At 41.8% G+C, this 21,010-nt stretch overlaps 1 protein-coding gene across 1 annotated transcript; it reads right to left on the minus strand.

The window, feature by feature from the left end:
• Window positions 1-278: 278 nt before the first annotated feature.
• plekhm2 (pleckstrin homology domain containing, family M (with RUN domain) member 2) lies at window positions 279-20,432 on the minus strand. The gene is made up of 21 exons (XM_080030416.1): window positions 19,877-20,432; window positions 17,239-17,345; window positions 16,616-16,725; window positions 16,339-16,438; window positions 16,112-16,199; window positions 15,461-15,635; window positions 14,447-14,506; window positions 12,662-12,938; window positions 11,565-12,104; window positions 11,070-11,285; window positions 10,919-10,988; window positions 10,295-10,385; window positions 9,648-9,712; window positions 9,325-9,413; window positions 8,983-9,115; window positions 8,259-8,449; window positions 7,721-7,786; window positions 7,176-7,335; window positions 4,713-4,892; window positions 3,951-4,067; window positions 279-3,352 (listed from the first exon to the last, which is right to left on the minus strand). Exons 1-21 carry the CDS (start codon window positions 19,934-19,936, stop codon window positions 3,215-3,217), a joined length of 3,033 nt encoding a protein of 1,010 aa, XP_079886542.1. The 5' UTR covers window positions 19,937-20,432; the 3' UTR covers window positions 279-3,214.
• Between the last annotated feature and the right edge of the window lie 578 nt (window positions 20,433-21,010).

Below are 21,010 nucleotides of genomic sequence, written 5' to 3' on the forward strand. Positions count from 1 at the left end.
TATTAAACTCAGTGAGTTGTTAGTTTGCATGTTTTGACATGGTCCACGCTATGGAGGTTAGCAAAAACAAAAGTACAGTATGTAAAGGAGAGACAACCCCATTTTGTTCAACAGTGTGACATCACTATTTGACCTTACGCACAGCTGCTCTCTTACCCTTCAATCTTCTGCTCGAACATGACTGATTTGACCCATAACAGAAGATGTAGATGTTAAAAGCAGTGACACTGGAACATAAAGCAACATGTATCACCACAGGATCCAAGGTTTCATTTCAGTTTATTCCGTTACGTCGTCCCAATCACAAAGGTTGATTTGTACATTCATTACCATTATGAACAGTATAAAACCTCCTGGACATGCACATCTTTATGTGTGAGTGTACAGTATGTTATAATTGATTAATGCTATATTTACAAATTCAATAAAACAGCTAAACATAATACAAATATATTACATGCAGTATACATTTATGAACAAAAATCAAAAAAAGCGCTTTTCTTCCACAATGAATCACTTAGAAGATGTCATCCATCATTGGCCAGCAATGTCCCACATTCAAAACAGGCTTACTTAGTCTTTATATACACACACTTCATAGGCCACAACTCTACATTTTGTTTTTACTGATAATAATCCAACAATACATTTCAAGTAAGTCCAGCTATCACAACTGTACTCTCCCTCACCACAGAGTCCTTAAGGAATCCACCGGACCAACAACACAACCAACCAATCCTATGTTGGAAACCACTGAATTAACCAAAAAGGACTTTTCCAACATTTAATATTACTTTACAAACTTCTATTTGTGCGCAATATAATTTATAACATAATGCTGCATGGGGCAGTGGAGGAACCAACATAGAAAAAAAGGGGGACAAAGAGAGTATTGAATAATTGGACAGGACACTAATTCAAGAAGAAAAAGAAAAAAAAAATGGTGAGTGTTAAGGTTTTGGATGCTATGTACCTTTTTCACCTGAGATTAGAATCGAGTGAGACGTAGTGGCACTTATAAAGGCTTAAAGCACGGATTAATGCTGACATGGAAGTAACACCGTGACACATACATAATTGACATATGTACAGGGCTGGGTATCCTTTGAAGTTTTTGATACTGGCTACTTATCAGACTTAGTAAAAAATATCAAAACTGTATATTTTCAATACAACTCTATGTCTGTATTACTGAGGTTTGATACCCAGCCCTACATAGAACACACATTTGTGTTATGTGTATTAAAAGAAAACCAGAACTATACCATAAACTAGAGTTGATTATTAAAATATTCCAATGCAGTCGGCCACATAGTACAGTGTAAGGCAACTACAAGCGGGAAAATAATAGTGCTTCTTTCAAAAAGGAATAGGCTATTTCCTGCAGTTCAGTTGAGGTTGTCAAAAAGTCAACATTGTCATTGCAAAACAATCCTCACCTTTGATTTCAGCCTCAGTGTTAATGCTATGGACAGATTGTAACATGCACTACCATCTAGTGAATACCATGTGCAGGGAACTTAAAGAATTGCTTTGTTTTGGATCTTCTATTCTATTATTTAGAATAAAGCTTTACTATTGAATGATATAACCATGGACCTATTATAAGGATATAACATGCATCAGCAAGCATGTATCTGCTAAGCACTGACGCAACACTGGCTAGAAGTTAAAGGGTTCTAACACCCTTAAACATGGTCCTACACCACTGCATGGTGACCAGTGCAGAAAAAGGATGAAAAATATTCAGACAGACAGACTGTAATTCTGACTGGACACCAGCTCCCAAGCTATAGAGAAAGTACCGGTTCACTAATGCACACACACAAGTTTATACCATTAAAGTCACCACTCTATTGAATAATTTAGTAACAATTGTTCCCACTTGGTCTAAAATGGAAATAAACAGCAAACATTACGATATGAGCACAAAACCTCAACAGGTACCATTTAAAAAAAAAAAAAAAAGTACTAATAATGTGCAAGTCTGCATGGAAGCCTCCACTCTTCTCTACGGAGTGGAGAAAAAGGCAAGTCTGTTTGTTTCCTGATAGGTTTTTTTCTTTCATCATCTGAGCAACAATGTTTAAATCTGTAGAGCAAGACCTCAGATTAGATGACAGGGCATGACATGACAAGTGTGAAATTGGACTGTCAGTGTAGATGGATGCGTCCATAGACTAACTGAATATCAGGGCATACATAACTCATGATGCTTTGACACTGTATATCTACACTTCTACCACAGGGTTCAGGAGAACACATTGTAACTGTTAGTTAGCATGTAGTGGCTTTTAGCTTCACACGGTTGTGTGTGATTTGCTAGCTGAGCGTTACGGATTTTTTTTTGAGTGTGCAAGGCAAGGAGTGTGAACTTTTCCATGTCGCAAACAGACAGCAACTACCCCCTTCATATAGCATATGGCTTTTTTTGGTGAATATATCATAGAATAATAATAACTCATTGTGCAGGGAAGCTGCTGTAAATAGATGCCTCGGTTCCTCCCAACTCCGCTTCCTCTATGAACTAAATAAGTGTTTTTATCATTCTCAGTGGGCTCTACCTCTCAAAGTCAAGGCTTCAAAGAGAAATCTCTACATCAGTGTTCATTCTAAAGTGGATTATCCACTAAAGAGAACTCGTCCATGTTAGCTTTGTGGAGATAAAAGGATTCTAAACTACTACATTCAGCAGGATATATTTGAATGAACAAAGTATTGGTGATTGGTTTCTCCTACAGACCAATACAAAATAATGCATCGTGTGAGACCAAACCTTCCTTTGTTTCAACATATTTGATCTGCATTGCTGCTCTTTCTAAAAGGACTAAAGGAATAATATAGCAATGCATGAGCAGGTTTCGTTCATATCATTTCTGTCCAGTGTGAAAATGTCTTACTGTTGCATCATTGCAATTGAACGTGCCAAATGTATTGAAGCTTCTCTGACGGGAACGTTTTCATCTGTGAATCAGAGGTGTGTCACAAGCGTACGCTGTGGTACAACAACCCATATCCACATGGATAATGGTTAAGCTCAGTCTCTCAGCTTAGAACTCTGTTTGCAGAGACACAAATTGAATGCCAGAGTTAAATCCATCTATATTGGGACTATACCAGACATGTGCAATCCATCAGTCTGTCTCAGTGGCTACCCACGGGTAAGTGTGTGTGTATGGGTGTGGGTGTGTGTGTGTGTGTGTGTGTGTGTCCGTCAGCACCAGGGTTCGCGTTGGGCTCTGCCTCTTGCCAGGCTGTCTGCCCTCTGCCAGGCACTACTCATCAGAGCCAGGGCCTCACTACAGCGCTTCTGTACCGACGGGTCCAACATTTCTCTGTGGGGAAGGTCCACCTGTACAGGGAGGGACATTCATGAGTGGAAGACATTGCTGGATGTAATATGCTATAATAATTAAATGCTTATATTTTGGGACAGGATATTTTGCAATATTACTTATTCTTTCCCCTTAAAAGGTAAGCGATTTATTTATGTTAATATAATTGTTAAATTGCTCTTTATTCATACAGTGGTCACTTATATAGTGTGCGCGTTTCATAAAGCCGATCTCTCAGTCAACCGCTCTGCATGTAATCGTCAAATAAACTTTTCGGGGATCCCACTACCGATAACCAATCAGAAGAGAAAACGCTACAAACCGGCACCCGTCTCACTGCCGGTGCACGCACAGAGAGCGACAGATGGGTGAATGTTTATGCGCCTACAATGGTGGAGGAGGTAAAAATCCTTCCCAATGTCTGTTTTGATGGTTTTTATCATGTTTTATCACACTTATGGATCTGAGATGATGCTAGATAACTTGCTGCTTGAAGACCGCAGTGCATTAATGTGGTGATGTGGGGACGAGGGAGGGGACTGCTAACTGCCGGAAGTAAGCTAAACTGACCATTTCGCTTACTGAACCTTACAACCAGTGATGACTTCTTCCCACCTGGAAAATGTCCTTCCATGTGTTGTCCAGCACCTCCAGCAGTCGATCCCTCTCTTCACAGCCACTGAAGTACAGGACCCACGGAGGGAGGAACTGGCTCCGGTCTGCTGCAAACTCCTATGGAGGGAGAGAGTGGGGACAAGCACAGAATGAATGCTTCAATTAAAAAGATAAGACTCAAGAAAATAATACCAGAATGATATACTGGTAAATATGGTGCACGCACAAGTCAAACACAGTTTCGTATAAGCAAAACTAAAGACGCTACCCTCATCTTGGTTGTGGAATGGGGGAACCATATTTCAGAAGATGTAACTAATTGATGACTCAGTAACGTCACATGTTCTTCTGATCTTATTTGAGATTTTGCATCAACACCCATTTTTACCAAAATATGTTTCACATCAAAAACAGAAATATATTGTGGTGAAAGGCATTTCATGACAACATTTACATTTAGCAAGTGTTGAACTCATCAACAGACTTTTCTACTTTATGGAGAGACCTAACTCCTTGAACTGAATGCTACTTATACACAAGTTAAATTAGTATAACCTACTGTATTTGGTACGCACAGAAACAGTGCATTGTGTAAGTGTGTCTCGTGAGCTAATGAGGGCCCGGTCACAGTAGACTGGAAATACTTACATTTGCAAAACCAATTTTAAAGGTTAATGGGCATGGGTGTTACACATAGGTCATTTAAGTCCATATAAAAAGCAGATATTGAAGTATTTCCCAGAGCAAATAAAGCACACTCACAATGACACAGTACTCCTTGTGGGCCTCCTTGGTGACAGCCGTGATGTCAGAGATATCGGCGCTGCCTAGCGAGCGGAAGAAGCTGGTCTGACAGTCCTGATGGCAGGTCAGCAGCTTCCTGTCTGTCACCACCAGACAACAGGGGATACACGGGGCGGGGGCTAGACCCTGAGGGATGACCTGCAGGTAGGGGGGGGGGGGGGGGGGGGGGCACAGTTCCCATCATGAATGTAAGCTCATGTAAACAGGGCTTACATTCATCCAGATTGACATTTTGAAGAGCCACTCCAGCCAGCACACTGCAGGCTAGGGGTGTGAACGTTTACAAAAATGTCTAACCGTGTACACGACGGAATTTTTTTCGTGTACACGGTTAACCGTGACGTCATTGTCTTCGCGCGCGCGTGTGTGTGTGTGCACGCACGCACACACACACACACACACACGCGCGCGCGCGTTCGTTCGCCTGTAAACACACAGTTGAAATGAACTACACTCATTTACACACCTCTTATAATAGGTCCATGGCACCGAGTCGAGTGAGTCGAGCACCGGCACGGCGACTCCCCGTGTGTGTGTGTGTGTGTGTGTGTGCGCCGATACACACACTCACCGAGGGACAGACCGATTCGGCAGACTAGCTTTTATCATCCCCAATTAGTTTAGGCCTACTAGTGATGTAAAATCAAAAAATGTGTGTCTCCAGAACATATTTAAAAACCTTGAAAAAAAGAAAATTTTAAATTTGAAGATTTTTTTTTTTAACGGTTTTCGTTTATCGATTTTTCCTAAACGGTTATGATTTACTAAACGGTTACACGTTTACACGTGTACACGTGCACACCCCTACTGCAGGCCTAAAGAGATGGGGAAGTTGGTTCATCGTCATTTTGTTATTGGAAGCTGTGGAAGTAAGCCAAACCCACATGACTGATGAAAGAATTCTCCCACTTAAGATTCAAATGAAACGCAACAATGCGTGGGATACGACAATGAGTGCATTGTGTTGTACAAGCAGCAATGCTCCGTTTGTTTTAAAGCTATATTGTGTAACTTTTCCCTATAAACAAATGTCAGTTACTGTACATTCAAGCCATGGCCAAATGAATAGACAGAAACGTAATAAAGCCTATCAGCTCCACAAAACTCTCTCTGTATTTCTCAGTATGGCAGCATTTACAAAGTGGTGTCAGCCCTAACACAGGCTTGGGGCCGCTTAAAAAATCCCACAAAAGGGCCCAAGAAATGTTTCAGTTGTTGATTCTACTGCTAAGAAAAAAACCTGGATGTACAGCAGAAGGTATAAAATCAATGTGCGATCTCCGAAGGCTTACTTCATGTAGAATCCCTGACAGTGTTGTTGTAATTTCTCTGAATTCCTTATGGGGGGGGGGCACAGAAGTTATGCACTCTAGCTTTAACTCAGCATGTTTTAATTATTATTGTTTGAGGTCAAAGTACATCAATACTTTTTTTAATTTATACTGCATGAATTTGAACACACATATACAAGGAATTTATATTTATATTCATGTATATTTATATACATTTGTATTGACTATAGAGCTGTTAAGCGGAAGTGGCGGAATTACGGGGCATGGGACCTCTCGGCTGAAAAACAATGAATGGGAGTCTATGGAAAGTAATCTACTATTTTCTGGTCATTAAATGCCTTGGATTACATATATGTTTTGTATGGGTCTAAATGATAATTTTTCATGTGAAGAGTTTGACGGTATGTTGTATGATTATTCGTCTAACGGCTTTTGAAAAAATGTTACGAGAACAACTACAAGTTTTGTCGCCTCTGTGACGTCACCTCAACACATTCCCTCCACTTCTCGACTGACAGTGCTAATGCTAATGCTAATGGCTGGCGTGGACAACGCCAACAATCTCCCCACTCGAGAAATTGAAACTCTCCACATGTCCACTTGTGTAGTGGTTTTCGCCACGCTGAAGACTTTTGTCTTGTCATTGAAAGAAGGCGGTAAAGTGCATTAAAGACACAGCCATGTTTCTGAGCTAAGCGGGTGCGAGTGGTGGTGACGTATATCATAAGTGTCAAGAGCAGCGAAGAGCTGTAGTCCACAAAAGCGCTCTGCACAAAACCTGACCGTATCCAGCTTCTACTCGCTAAATTGTTCCATTCTTTGCACGAAAAAATACCATCTAAATCCATACAAAACATATGTGTAATCGAAGGCATTTCATGACTGGGACCAGAAAATAATACATTTCTTTCCATTGACTACCGTTGTAATTTTTCGAGCCGAGAGGTCCCATGTCCCGGAAGTAAGCCACTTCCGCTTAACAGCTCTATAGAAAGCTTGTGTGGGCTTATGAACAGACAGACTGTGTGACACAATGCATCTATTGAAACACTGAGTTACATCCAATCATGATGTCAAACAAAGCTTTGCCTGACACATGGAGCACTGCCTCAGTACACACACTCCTTACCCCTTTGGAGACAGACTGGCAGAGCAGTGTCATCCACTCAGCCATGTCCTGCTCTGTGGTTGCACTGAGCTCCAGTGGAGGGCGCTCTGTCAGGATGACCTGGAAGGCATGGAGCCGCTCTGTGCTGTTGGAGCGCCGGCAGCCTCCACAGTGCTCTCCTCTGTGGACAAAGGAAACAGAGGCTAGCATAATCTTTTTCATAGTTTACTGCTTATAGGTGTTTGTTCACTTAAAGCCTCTGGAAACCTAGTCAAAAGGTGGGTGTCTCAATAAGCTTTTACACAAATCTGATTAAAAATAAATGTTCATAAATATTATAAAAATTAAGTTAATTTTTTTTTTTAACTGTCTAGAGTAGACTGTTTGACAGGACTGTGTGGGCGTGGCCGTATCAAACGCTCTCCATGGCAACAGTCTTTGTTTTTTATAGAATATTCTATCAAAGAACTGCTGTGATTGGTTCAAAATAAGGTTTGGTTTCTCTGATGACAAGTCAAAATGTGTGCTGTGTAGCAAGGTCCATCTTTGATCCAGTTGACTCGTACCCCATAGTAACTGACAGCAGTGGAACTCCGTCTGTCCTTTCAGAGTACAGGTAAAGAATCCCATTGCTGCAAGAAGAAAGCACAACTATTACTATCACATTCATGTATTCTTAATATCATAATCAACACAGTAAGGTTTTACTGTTGCCCTATGTTTTATATTAGAGATTGTGCACTCAGGCTGTGTTGTCAGTTAGGCTGCTTGGACAGAGCTCAGGCTGTCACTATGTTTGGTGACAGAGGATGGTGATTTTTATTTTTCATTCTGAGTGGTAAGTAGTGGATCGGGGATTACTATAAATGTGATCAATAGTTCTTCTCACTCAACACAATATAGTTTTTCAAGATTACAAAATGAGAGACGTCAGTCTTACATGTGACACATACGATAATAGTAAGTGACATGAAAGCTTGTCAGTGTATATGTGAAGTAAAGAGACCTTCCCACCTTGTAAATAATGTTTGATGGTTGTGTAGAGGAAATTGAATATGAAAACCCAGGAAATGTATGTATAAAAGGCTACGACTGGCCCCGTACCTGAGAACCATGTAGCAGCTTTTCCACAGCTCTTTCCCCAGATAAGTGGTCCCAGCCCGGTACTGAACGTCACCCTCCTTGGTGCTGGTTGGTCCTCCAGACCTTGATGGGCCACCCTGGGGGGACAGAACCATGTCCATTGGATCCTCCCAGTGGACCAGTGAATACAGTTTGATAGACACTTGAGGGACCTGGAGGGAGAAGACAAAGGAAAGCATTCAGATACCACCATTTTGAAAGGCAGCCAAATAATCTATCCATTCACCTTACTGGTGGATGACAAAATAGACATTACTGAGAGGTTAGTGTGTACATTGCAATTTCCTTTTCCAAAACACAAGTAAGTGGTTTAGATTTCTGAATTGTGTCCAAGGAAGCATTTTTTTCCCATTCATATACAATAAAAAAATGTTCTTAGGGACTTGCGTTAGAGGCATTTTTCACATTATATTATTTGTGCATGGTGATACAATGCACTAAAAACTGCACTGCATAAATATGCAATTTACATATGTGCAGAAACACAATTTTATATATAGTTGTTTACTATGTTAGTTTTAAATCCATCTAGAAAGGAACTTTTTATGTATTTGTTAGTGTAACAGTTTGACGCACACAAGCTAAAAGACTCTGCGAAACATCTCTGTTCTTTTAATGGCGTCACTACTACAGTCAACGGTGGATTCTAGAGATTCTACAGTATGTGTTGGAGTTGAACATTTACCTCACAGTTAGATTCCTGGGAGACAAACTTAGTGAGAGCCAGTCTTTCCATTGTAGCGTCGGTGAGAACAGAGGGGTAAGGAGGCTCACGACAACCCTTCACCATGGCTGACTTGAGAACAGACAGGAACAAGCTACAAGTAAAAAAAGGATGGTTTGGATTAGCTCAGAAGATAAGGCTAACAATCACCCATTTAGTGAGATATCCTGTATGTCTAAAGGAGGTGGCATGCATGACACAGAGAAGATTTTCCCATAACTTGCTTTGAAAATAGACTTGCTATGCAATCTTGGTATGTGATCCAAAGAATCTAGATACATGAGGCATTCAAGGTCCACTCACACAGTCAGAGAGGCGTCCGCTGTGTCCAGCATGAACTTTCTCCTTCTGTTTGTGCAAACCACCGTCACCATCTGTTGATCTAGGCCCACCTGAAGACAAACAGAATGACAGCTTATGTATCACACACAAAACTAAGCAAGTCAACATGGTTCACAAATATCATGCAATCAACTCTCGGTGGATCACAGCACAACAAAATAAGACTTTAAAAAGCTCCATAGGATGACCAAAGGATGACACTGTGAAACGGTTTATAGGAACAGTAGCACAAGCCCCATACAAATGAGAGAAACTGACAAACCCTTATTATGAAGGACACTTACTGAAATATAGTCCAGATCATTATAGGAAACAGCTTCTTCTACTGTGTAGGGCTTCTCTGCTGCACCTGTGGAATAGTAAGACATGGTAATGCAATACATGTAATACCTACTAACTTTTCAAAGTGTTCTCTACTTTCTGGAATACTATACAGATCTGATGGGACAATTAGAATGGTAGAAACATGATACCCTAACTGTAAGGACATTCAAGGTGCAGTGTGCATTAAAAGGTGTATTTTGTCTGCATCTAGTGGTGAAAAATCTGTATTGCAACACACTGTTGAACTTGATACCCTTCGTTATCGGAGAATTTACAGATGCTACGGTGGGATTCAAGGACAAAAAGCTATTTACGATAGATGGCAATCATGGCATCATCCACCACTGCCTCAAGTCTTTCCACAATATCTAGTGATGAGGTTAAGATGCTACTGTAGAAACATGGCGGTGTGTCCCGCTCGTATGCAGATACAAAATGTTCATTCTAAAGTAATAAAAATATGTATATATAATTTCAAGCAATAAACATACTAAGTCTGTTTTTTGAAACATCAATGCTCATTTCTTCAGTGTTAAAAAATGTAATGTGGCTTACAATAGCTTACTACCATATAAAGCCAATGCATTGTGAATTGTCAGCCACTTACCCTTCCTCAGTAGGTATATGTAACAGTCAGTCAGTAGCAGGTAGAGCGGTTGGAGGTCTCCCTCCATATGGCCTGTACTCATCCTCAGCATCTGAAACACATCAACTGTGTCAAGTGTCTGCAGCCTACATATTCATCCGTTGTGCACTTTACAGTAGTGACGGGTTTGGCAGCTGGATAGTGGAGCGTAGCGGAGTCACTACAAATCTAGCAGATGGCAGACTTTATAGACTAGATATATTTGGACATATACAGTCCCTTGGCAGCTGTTAGTTTTCAACATTTGCACAAACCGTGCAGTTTGGTCAGATTTGTCACATGTGAAAAATAAAATCCCAGAAAAGTTTGTTGCAAAGCATGAATAGTCTTTCTTAAAACACCTCTGGTAATACCCGACACATACATTACTACAGTGTAAAAGCAGTTTGAAATTGGCCCAGTGGCCCTTACAACACTTCCACTGGGCAACAGTCCCCAAACCACTTCTTCATTGTCACAACAAGTATGGCTCAATCAATAAGCTAAACTGGCTAAAAGATGTGTGAAAGAGAATCACTTTCCAAAAGGATTTCATTCCGTCAACCTCTACTATCTAAACAAAGAAAAAGGAGTGTTTGTCATCACCTTGAATAACTGCTCTTCGTTCTCTCTGAACACGTGAATCATGAGAAGCAGCAGGTGATTGTTGTCCACCCTGAAACACACACAGATGGACACCATTAGACACATACTGAACAACATTAACAGCACCTGATTATTGTAGAAGCCCCCTTACGTAAACTCTGCCGGGTGAGACCTCTCAGAGGGACTGATCTTCCCGGATAGCTTGTCCTTCTCCTCTCCTCCTTCCGTCTGTTCCTCCCCATCTCTCAGGGCGAGTTCCTCTCCTTCCTCTGCCTCTCCTTCATCTTCAAGGCCAGCTGGAGGAGCCTGTGGCCGGCTATGCTCTGCAGGGTCATAGTGGCCACCACTCGGGGCAGGAGAGTCTGGACTGTATTCAATTCAATTGAAAAATGTGTTTATTTCGTACAAGAAAAATAAAAACATTAAAAGACAATGACGAAACAAGCGGACAGGCATGTTAAAGAAATATTTACTAACAATGAAAAGCACAAATGAACTTGCCAATATTTGCTTTTCAAGTTCCAAAAAAAAAAGGTGTGAGGAGAAGAATAACGTTTAATATCACCCTTATTGATTTTAATCTATACTTTCATTAATATCTTTTATCTTTAATCTATAGAATGGATAATATAACAATCCTTTTCACCTGTGGCCGGTAAAGAAGCATAGGTCCGTGGAGGCCTGGAGGAAGGTGGGGCTTGTGGGGGAGAGACCATTTTCTCCTGGGACGGGGTCAGGCGGCTCGCCCCCTGAACCCTCTCGAAAGGGCTGCTGGGTGGGGAGATCCAGGCCTGGCTCAGAGGCTTGATTCTTTTCCCCCTGCCCCTCCTGTGTGTTCTCCCATGCCTGCTCCCTATCCAGAGCCCCGTTGAGCCGGTCCATGACATCACTGAGGGGTTGTCCCACCGTATCCATGGAGGTGTCCGTCATCTCTGGCAGCCGTAGCAGGCCCTCTGCTGCGTCCTCGTCCCCTTCCTCGACCACCTCAGAGCCCACCCTGCTTCTCCTGCGCTCCCCGTCAGAGTCCCCCTGAGTTAGAGTGCAGTTTAGAGAGTCCATGTCTTCAGAGGAGAGCAGGCCGTCTGTCTCCCCGTGCTCCGAGGACACAGAGTTCTGGATGCTGCTGCTGGAGTCTGTGGAGCCCTTCCCTCGACGCTTCTTGGCGGGTTTCCTCCGCCGGGCCATCCTGAGAGGGGACCAGAGGGAGGGGTTAGCTGGGTTTAACTTGATCCAATAGAATTTGATCAACAATGCAGTAGGGGTAGGCGATGAATAGAATATACGCAATGTATGGGGAGATGTTCCACAAGGGATGTACGTGTATTAAATGACTTCATCGCGACCATGACATGCACATTGTCCCTTAATGTATTTGATCCTAGCTCTCTCCTGTGGCTTTCTGCCTCACAGACCCGCATGTATAGGCAACACATTCACTCCCCAGCCCATTCAAAATCTCCAGGGTGTGTGTATGTGTCACATAGTCTGCAGCGCAGGCTATAGGTGTGTTTACCACTTCATGAAAAAGTTTTTACGAGTTGGGACCTGTACTTAAGTAGAAAAAGCCTAATAAGAAGTAACATGAAAAGTGGTTTGGCTATCACCTGAAGGATGATACACAAACTATAAAATATGCACAAAACCGTTGCCACATGCAAGTTTGAAATTGTTGAAATTGAAAGCACTGATAAGTTGTTTCATGTAATGTAACGTTCATGCAGACAACACATTAAGCTTGTGTACCTGATGACCTCCAGCTCATTGTTGGCGTTCTCGATGTCCTCTCCACTGGTGATGGTGTAGTGATAGTTGCGGGTGGCCACATGAACCGGCGTGACGTCCGCTGAAGTGTTGGTGTCTGAGTCCTGGTTGAAGGGGTTGTGTCTGGAGGTGGGGCTGTGTGGAGGAGATGCCTTCAGCTCCACAGGACCGGCAGAAAGCACCACCGTGTCACTGATGACCGTCTGGGGGTCGGAGCCACTGGATCGCGGGCAGCTGGCCTGGTCGGTCAGGTCACCCTCTACCAGGAAAAGCAAAACCAAGTTGCAGTAAACAGTAAAAGCACATTTTGTTCTACGGATGTTTGAAATACACACAATTTTTGGTATTGCTTTTGGTCTCTCACTATGTGATTATCATTGGAAGTAATACAACGTTTTACCATAGATTGTAATAGAGTATAATTGTTTCTATTCATGAATATTCCTGAAGATTTTTTGAGTCATCCTCAATGGAAAAGTTGACCAATGAGACAATATTTATAAAAACTTTGTGTATTTCTCCATCAACATCGCACACAAAACAAATGTTAGGCGCTGCATTGCTCTTTGTAGTTCTTTGGCAGAGTCAAGAGAGGCACACAACGTGATGCTTTGCAGACACATCAGGTAGGTAACACAGGCAGCAGCTTTAGCAGGGCACAGGCCTAGGTCAAGCATTACTATGGCATTGAGAGAAGGGTAACACTAAACACATATCTGAATAATAACAGATTAACAACAGAATTTGATCCGTTTGTGTACTTATCGGGATTGATCATGAGTGGACTGGACATGATATGTTTTTCTGATTTAAATTTAGACCATGACATGGGTAGCCAGCCATGACACAACAGACAACAGATGCTGTAGTAGTCGAAATACTAGAGCAACGTTGACCGTCAGTGGCTATTGAGTATTACCTCACCACGCTACAGTTAAAGCTGAACCTAGGCCAGTGCATATCACACAGGAAGAAAAAAAGAGGTTACAAAAACACCGCGCCAGACAAACAGGCAACACAATGACATGAAAGGCAGACTGGGCAGAGTGAGAGCCAGTTACACCAGGCATTTATCTGGGCTGTGGTCAATAATAAAGCAGAGAAGCGTTAGGATCCATTCCCCGGATGAGTAACACATGCAGTAACATGACAGACAACATTATACCCACCAAATACTACAATCCCAAGTAGACCAACCAACCAGCATTGCTTTGTTTTCAAACATACCAGACAATGTATAATGCATGACACCTTGTATGTTGCATGTGTGTTTAACTGTTTAATTCCTAAAAATTATCATTAACACAAAATCCTAAAATTGTGCATGGCTTTGAGTCCGTTCAAGCCTTGTGTTTGATGTGTAGGCTTAGGAGAGGGTCAACATTATCTTCTGCTATAATAGTCTTTCTAGAGGTTTCTTTTTAACCATAATAAATTAATCTAGCTATTGGCTTCCTATTTAATGTTCATCATATGCAGTAACCATAGTAACGTAACTTAATCTATATTACTGGCTAAAGTCATCATGTGCCAAACAACAAACGTTTCAAAACCAGTTTTAACCCACGGCCCTTTGATCATTCTTGTTTTCATGTCTTCAGTCTTTTTGCTGTAGCTTATGTATTAACATTTCTACCCAGCATGCATTGAGCACAAACTTGTGGGGATGGCCATGCCACATAGGAGGGGGAGGGAGGGAGGAGGGTTGAGGGGAAGGGAGGATGGAATGGCAGGGTAGGGTAGGACAGGGGTTGACCAAAATCCCACCTTCCCAGTCTGCACTTGGCAATGACTGCAGCACGGGGAAGATGTCACCGAAATCATAATCTAAAGAAAAAAAGGAGGGATAATGTTCAACATTAGAGAAAGAGGTGGAGAGAGAGAGAGAGAGAGAGAGAGAGAGAGAGAGAGAGAGAGAGAGAGAGAGAGAGAGAGAGAGAGGAGAGAATGAGACAACAGAAAAATAACATGACTTGTGGTGTACAGAGCAAAATGAATGGATGGAGGAAGTGGGATCTAAAAGAGGGAAACTGACTCAGTGACTTTGTGGAGAACGGTGGGGGAAAGCATATCGCCCTGATGAGAACATTGTGTAACTGTCAGCCCCTCTGCACACAGACTGATCTGTATGATAGAATGCACTTTGCCATCCGGGAGTCACAAGAGTGTGTGCAAGGATCAATCCAAACCTCTGGAACATGCCGTTAGCTTGACATCACTGTCTGAATTTGCACCAAAGCGCGTATGAGTGTGTACTTGCACTCCAGCATGGTCTCATTAACTCACATACACAACATCAATAAATCATATGACAATGAGTCACATTAAGATTAGTCCATAGTGTCCAGATTAGAGGCGTTTCAAGACACAGCAGCACTTAGAGAAATTAAACTTGATATATGATGGGGAGTGACCGCGATTCCTGGCCAATACAGATTCAGAATTAAAAAGACACAATAGCTCAAAATGATTAACAAACTAGTTGGTATTCCTCTTCTAAAACGAGCCAATTAGTAGTGATAAAGTAAAGAAGGGGATCATATGAAACAGGTCTTTATGTAGACCCAAAGGCTCCAACTTCTCCCAGTTCAATGTTTAACCCTAATACTGTATCCTCATCAGCTTTGAATCAGGACCATGAGTATTTGAATCAAGGAGCTTGTGAATAAAAAGTTGAGTCAAACTAAGAAGGCTCATGTCAGATACTGTATATCTAATCAACATTGAGGTGAATGTAGTGTGTGGTTTTTTGAAAGGGCTTGGTTGATATCAGGGCCTTACCTTCACTGGAGGGGGCTATGGCACTGTCGTCCCACTCCAGGTTAGTGGAGGTGAGGGAGGTGAAGGAGTGCAGGGACAAGCTGTCCGAGCTGGGCAGCCTCTCCTCAAAGTCCAGCAGGTTGTGGGGTTTGTAGTAGTCTGGCATGTAGGGGGCCACGTCCAGGTAGGGCACGTCCTGACAGGGCAGGAGACAGTGTTAACGTTACAGACATGCAGCTGACTTTGAGCGGTTCAAAATTATATTGATATCAGTGTTTCCCCTGTAATTTTGAATGGACATGTATTTGTGAAATAAAAATATATACAGCTCCGGAAAAAAATTAAGAGAGCACTCCAAATATTCAATGTCTCTTGTTTTACTCTTTATAGATATATATATCTTTATAATATAAACTACCGACAACATTTCTACCAAATTCACAATAAAACTATTTTCATTTAGAGCATTTTCAATAAGTAAGGTAGAGATAAAGATTTAAGAAAAAATCTAGACTGGTCTCTTCATTTTTTTCCGGGGCTGTATATCAAAAGACAGACAGTTGTAAAATCATTTTTAGTTGTAAAAAGAAACTTGTGTAAAAAAACGATTGCCGTTGAACCAAACATAAACGTAGGGGAAAGACTGGATCTTGTAGTAATATATTTGCTAACCAGCTCCAGATTGAAACGGATGAACTCCAGGCCAGACACCAGCGTGAGGAAGAGCGTGAGGTGGTCGTCACTGCACACCAGCGCGTTCCTTTAGTGGAGAAGAAAATCAAGAGTTCAATTCATGAGACATTTATTCATTCCTGAAACACAGTACAACTTCCACATGTAACAAAATGTATCAATTTGTGAATTCAGGTCATCAAGATCAGGGTGAGAGGATGACTTACTTGAAATAATACTTCTGCAGTAAGGCTTGGTTCTCCTGGAAGAGGCGTAGATAGCTCTCTAAAGAGCTCTCACTCAGGGCCAGGTATAACCATGCACGGCCTACACAGACAAGAATGGGAGTTATTTGGTATGCTATTAAATGATACCTAATCCCCTCCCAAGTAGTGTCTGTCTGTCTGTCTGTCTGTCTGTCTGTGTGTGTTTGAGAATTGGAGGGAGAGAGAGAGAGAGAGCTTTGAATTTGAATTGAGAGAGAGAGAGAGAGAGCTGTCTCACTTCGACCGAGGTTGGTTGCTATGTGCTGCAGCTGGTCTATCTGGCGGACGGCCTCTCTCCTGGTGAAGTGAAGGACCAGGACCCAGTATCCTGAGGAGATGTCCTGGAGCCTGCAGTCAATAACAACACATCAGGCATAGGGCCACAAGGGGCAGGCAGAGAGTACAGTCATGATGCTCTAACTACACTTTCACAGACATCTGACAGTCATATACTACCAAGGATCCACATAGATCACTCATTGAAGATTTTGAGTCTCAAAGCTGTTACTAACGGCTGGGACTCTCATCTCTTATAAAAATCAAAGCCGAATACTTTTCCGTTTCCATTTTTTAACCTGCAATTTTTATTTTTTATTTGCTTCTTTTTATTGTCTTTTAAATGCAATTTCTTTTCATTTTAAACAATTAGTGTGCCTGTTTTTATTATCTCCGAAATACAAATTAGAATGTGTAATCTTGATGTATCGTATGCCCCTGTGAAGCACTTTGAATTGCATCGTTTCTGAAATTGTGGCAATAAATAGTCTTGCCTTGCCTGGCTACTCTTCCACTGTGCACTTTCCCTCTCTTTCAGGTAAATCAGTTTTCCTTTAGTGAGTTGTATAGTGAAGCGTCTCTTACCCATAAAGCAGAGCGTGGTCCAGGTGCTCACACAGGCGTTGCAGGACCCGGTCGTGGTTCCGGATGGCTGGAGTCTCATCTTCACAGGCCGCAAAGTAGCTCTGCAACTACAGAAGGAAAAAAGCATTTATAGGACGTGTATGTATTGCTGAAGAAAGGGACAGTTCAACACCAAATCCAGTCATAAAGTTGCAACGTTTTCGAAAGAAATTATTGTATTTGAAAATGTGTCATAAAGACAAAGCCTTTCTGGAATAATATTATTAAGATTTTTTTTTTATTAAACAGTTTAGTGGGATTCATTAAGACTGACTGGCGTAGAGGTATGTATGGATGAATATATATATATTTTTTTGTATTTAGCATATACCTGACACCAGCTACGGTTTAAGTTTGGTTGCAATTTACTGGACTGCAAAGTATAACATCAACTGGGCTCTGATCAACTGTTCAACCAATCATGCAAGTTGAGTTGCTCTACGAGGAAGTAGTAAGGTGCAAGAATTATGAAAGCACTGCCAACCGTCAAGTGTGAACTTGCTTCAATGTGAACTAACCAAGCGATGGAACAATGTTTGGCTGTAATGACTTTCTAACCTGATGACCAGGTAATCTTCCTGTTCTGGCTCAGTCAGATCTCCAGCACACTAATAGAACAATAGCTACAGTATAGCCTGGTGCTACCAGACCACCGTACTTCATTTCATTTGTATAGAAGGTCTGGGATCGCTCAATTGACAAACGTTAGTGAACTTGAAGGCGGGTGTCTGTTGAAGTTTAAAACTATTGGATCTGCCCAGTGCCACTTTGGATCTGCCAACCAATCGCATAACGTTCGGTCGTGACGTATGTCATGCGCCGGCTTCTGAGCCACTCCCTCTGTTCGCTGATTCTGTTCTGCCAAAAATCTGGCAGAGAAAACCCACTAATATACCGCACACCCAGACTGACTACTGAAGGGAAATGAAAATTGAGCGGAAGTATGTAGGCGGGCGGTGCCAGGCTAGCTACAGTAGGACCAGACACTGAGAATTAAGAGTGTTCACATGGAGTAACCATTGATGATCCAAGGTTAAGGACAATGACTCTACAGTGCAACATATAGTCAATGGAAGCCAGGAATTTAGCTCCAAGTAGAGAAAAGCCTCTGCCCTAAATCCTTCTGAGCATGTGTGTTGCTGCTTTGCTCCAGTGCTTGAGTACTCTTTGTGTTTTAAAATGGTACTGCTGAAGACCAGACGGAGGGCAAGTTACCCACGGAAGAAGCATTCAGACGTGAAGCTGGCTGCATCACAGGTCAGACAGTCCTGATCCCCATGTGCCTGCTGAAGTCTGTTAGTTTTCATTCCTTATAGTAGGAAGGCTGCTTCTGATTGGTTCATGTAGTCGCCAATCTAGAGTAACAAATGTGAAGCTTGCCAGATAAGGCTGGTCTGGTTGGTCGCTTAAGCCAGTCATGAGATTTTGATTTGAACGATTTGCAACCAAGTATGTTTTGGTCCTTTTAAATTGGGGGGGACTATGTAATAAAAGGGGCTACAAAATCCTCAATTGTTCATCTAATGTGAATGTAGTCTTTTATAGTAAGTGTATTAATGTAAACCCAATGTGCTGCTGGTGTTTTGAGCAAAGGCAGTAAAACACTCTGAATACCTCAGTGTAGCTTTTTTATTAATGGAATGGGATCATCTACAAATGTTCTACAGTTGGTGCAGGTGATGCAAAGTGTTCCATTGCTGTATATCCTGCAGCAGTAGCATGCACCCTCTTGAGCTTAACCCTAACTGTCGTATTGACACACTGAGGTCTGACCCACCAAAGTGTAGGTCAGAGAGAGAGAGAGAGAGTAGCTTTGAGGATTGTGACCCAAAGAAAGTGAATTTGTATCCTGTGACTATCTTCACATGACTAAGGCAATGTTTGTCTGAGGCAAACACTTCACACTTCCTTGGTGGCTTGAGGCACACTATTTCATGAGCTCTTTGATGGTCATTATAAGACATAAATACACAGGGGCAAAAAAACTTATAAGACAAATGTGGACAAGGAAAGTAAGGCACAGTAGCATACTGCATTAAGGGATCGGTGAACTAACTGAGAAAGACAGAGAAAGCCCATGCAAAAAACTCTAATGTTTTGGAGATACGTTACAATACAAACATGTTGGGAGAGGAGGAAGAAGTTGCAATGCTGTCAGTCTGGTTATTTTGCAACAGCATAGCTGTGCCAAAATCTATACTATTTCCTAATTTAAAATGTAATTTAGAAAGACATATCTATTTAGCCTATCCTCATCTTGTGTCTGTCTGGTGCTATGTATGATGGCAGGTTGTGCTGTAAACACAGGGGCTGGCTGGGTGCAACTACTATTCACCATGATCAAAGAGAGAAACTAGAACATATCAAACAAAAGCTAGAGCTTGTAGTGAAGAGTCCACATGGTATTTGCTTGTATCGGTAAAGGCCAGGCCTTTCCATGACAGCGAGCTAGTATTGTCCCCCCAAGACTTGAAAGTTGCCCTCTTTGGCAAACAAAAGATGACCTAATGTTATAGCTCCAGGCAATCAGGCATGTGAAAATGCTTAAAACATTATGGGACGATATAGAAAGTGTGCTGGCCAACCAGACAACGCTTACCTTTTTGACAGACAGGGAGATGTTTTCCAGTATGCGATCCTTAACTTTGAGTTGATCCATCACTGGTCTGTTGGCAGCTCACAGCAGACTGTCAGCTGACTCCCAAAGCAGGGCGCTTGTTTTGCTAAAGCTAACGCCGCCCGCCTAAGTTAGCTAACATTATCTTGCCCTGAAATGCGATTGGCAGCTAAACTAACGATAAAGCGTAGGTTGTTAATTGTATGCAGTAAATGATGACAGCACCGCTAGTTCTCACCCATTATGTTAGTGCCTGGAAAACAGTGCAATGAGCTAACCTCTGTCAACAGCTCCTGCTAGCCAAGCAGTGTTTGCCTAGCTTCGCGTTAGCAGCAGCTGCATTAGCCACTAGACTTTTTTTCTAGCTACACTCACACAGGCTGGGGGTTGAGACTGAAGCTAACTATGGATAGGTTTAACAGCTATTTAATTTATCATATTCGCCTTCTCATGACAGCTATTGTGAATTACTCTAAATTACCTTTTCGCGTAGCTGTTTATAGCTAATTACTTCAAAGTCACATAATGCTCTGTTACTTTTTGTGCTACTAACCTACTGAGTCAGTGGGTTACGTCACCAATAGCGCCTCCGCCCCTTTAGCGCGTGGGATAGCTACAGGGACCTGACTGCGCTCGGAATTTTTAGAATTAAACGTTTTTAAACACTTTACAATAAGGTTACATTAATTAACTGTTGGTTTATGCTTAGCAAATGCATACTGAACATTTACTCATCATTTACTATTAATAAATGCTTAGGAAAAGATAAGACTCATTAAAAAAGCATTAACTGTTGTGTTAGTTAACTAAGGGTGTATTCACACATGGAAAGTCCGTTAGTTCACTTGCTTTGGTCCAGACCAAATAGAATTTGGATTTTTTTGTTTGGTGTGGTCCACTTTCATATTGCCCCTTTTGCAAGTGAACCAGCATTACGAAGCAAAACCACACGTGATCTAAGGTCATTCATTCATTGGACAGACATTCTGGGGTGGAGAGAAGCAGGAAGAACGAAGTAAAAACTGCGAATTTATCATTGATATAATATGGAGTTAAAAATAATAAAAATGCCTACATCTAGCCTATAAATAAAGAAGAAAAAAATCTAATTATTGT

The sequence above is a fragment of the Ammodytes marinus genome (genome assembly GCF_949987685.1).
Source record: "Ammodytes marinus genome assembly, chromosome: 7".
Taxonomy (NCBI): Eukaryota; Metazoa; Chordata; class Actinopteri; order Uranoscopiformes; family Ammodytidae; genus Ammodytes; species Ammodytes marinus.

Coding starts and splice junctions, on each gene's coding strand:
- plekhm2 (XM_080030416.1), bottom strand. CDS start 19,936: ATGGATCAACTCAAAGTTAAGGATCGCATACTGGAAAACATCTCCCTG. Junction 9,414..9,647: donor ATGATCTGGACTATATTTCA/GTAAGTGTCCTT, acceptor GTTTGTCTTCAG/GTGGGCCTAGATCAACAGAT. Junction 4,068..4,712: donor ACAAGGAGTACTGTGTCATT/GTGAGTGTGCTT, acceptor CTCCCTCCATAG/GAGTTTGCAGCAGACCGGAG.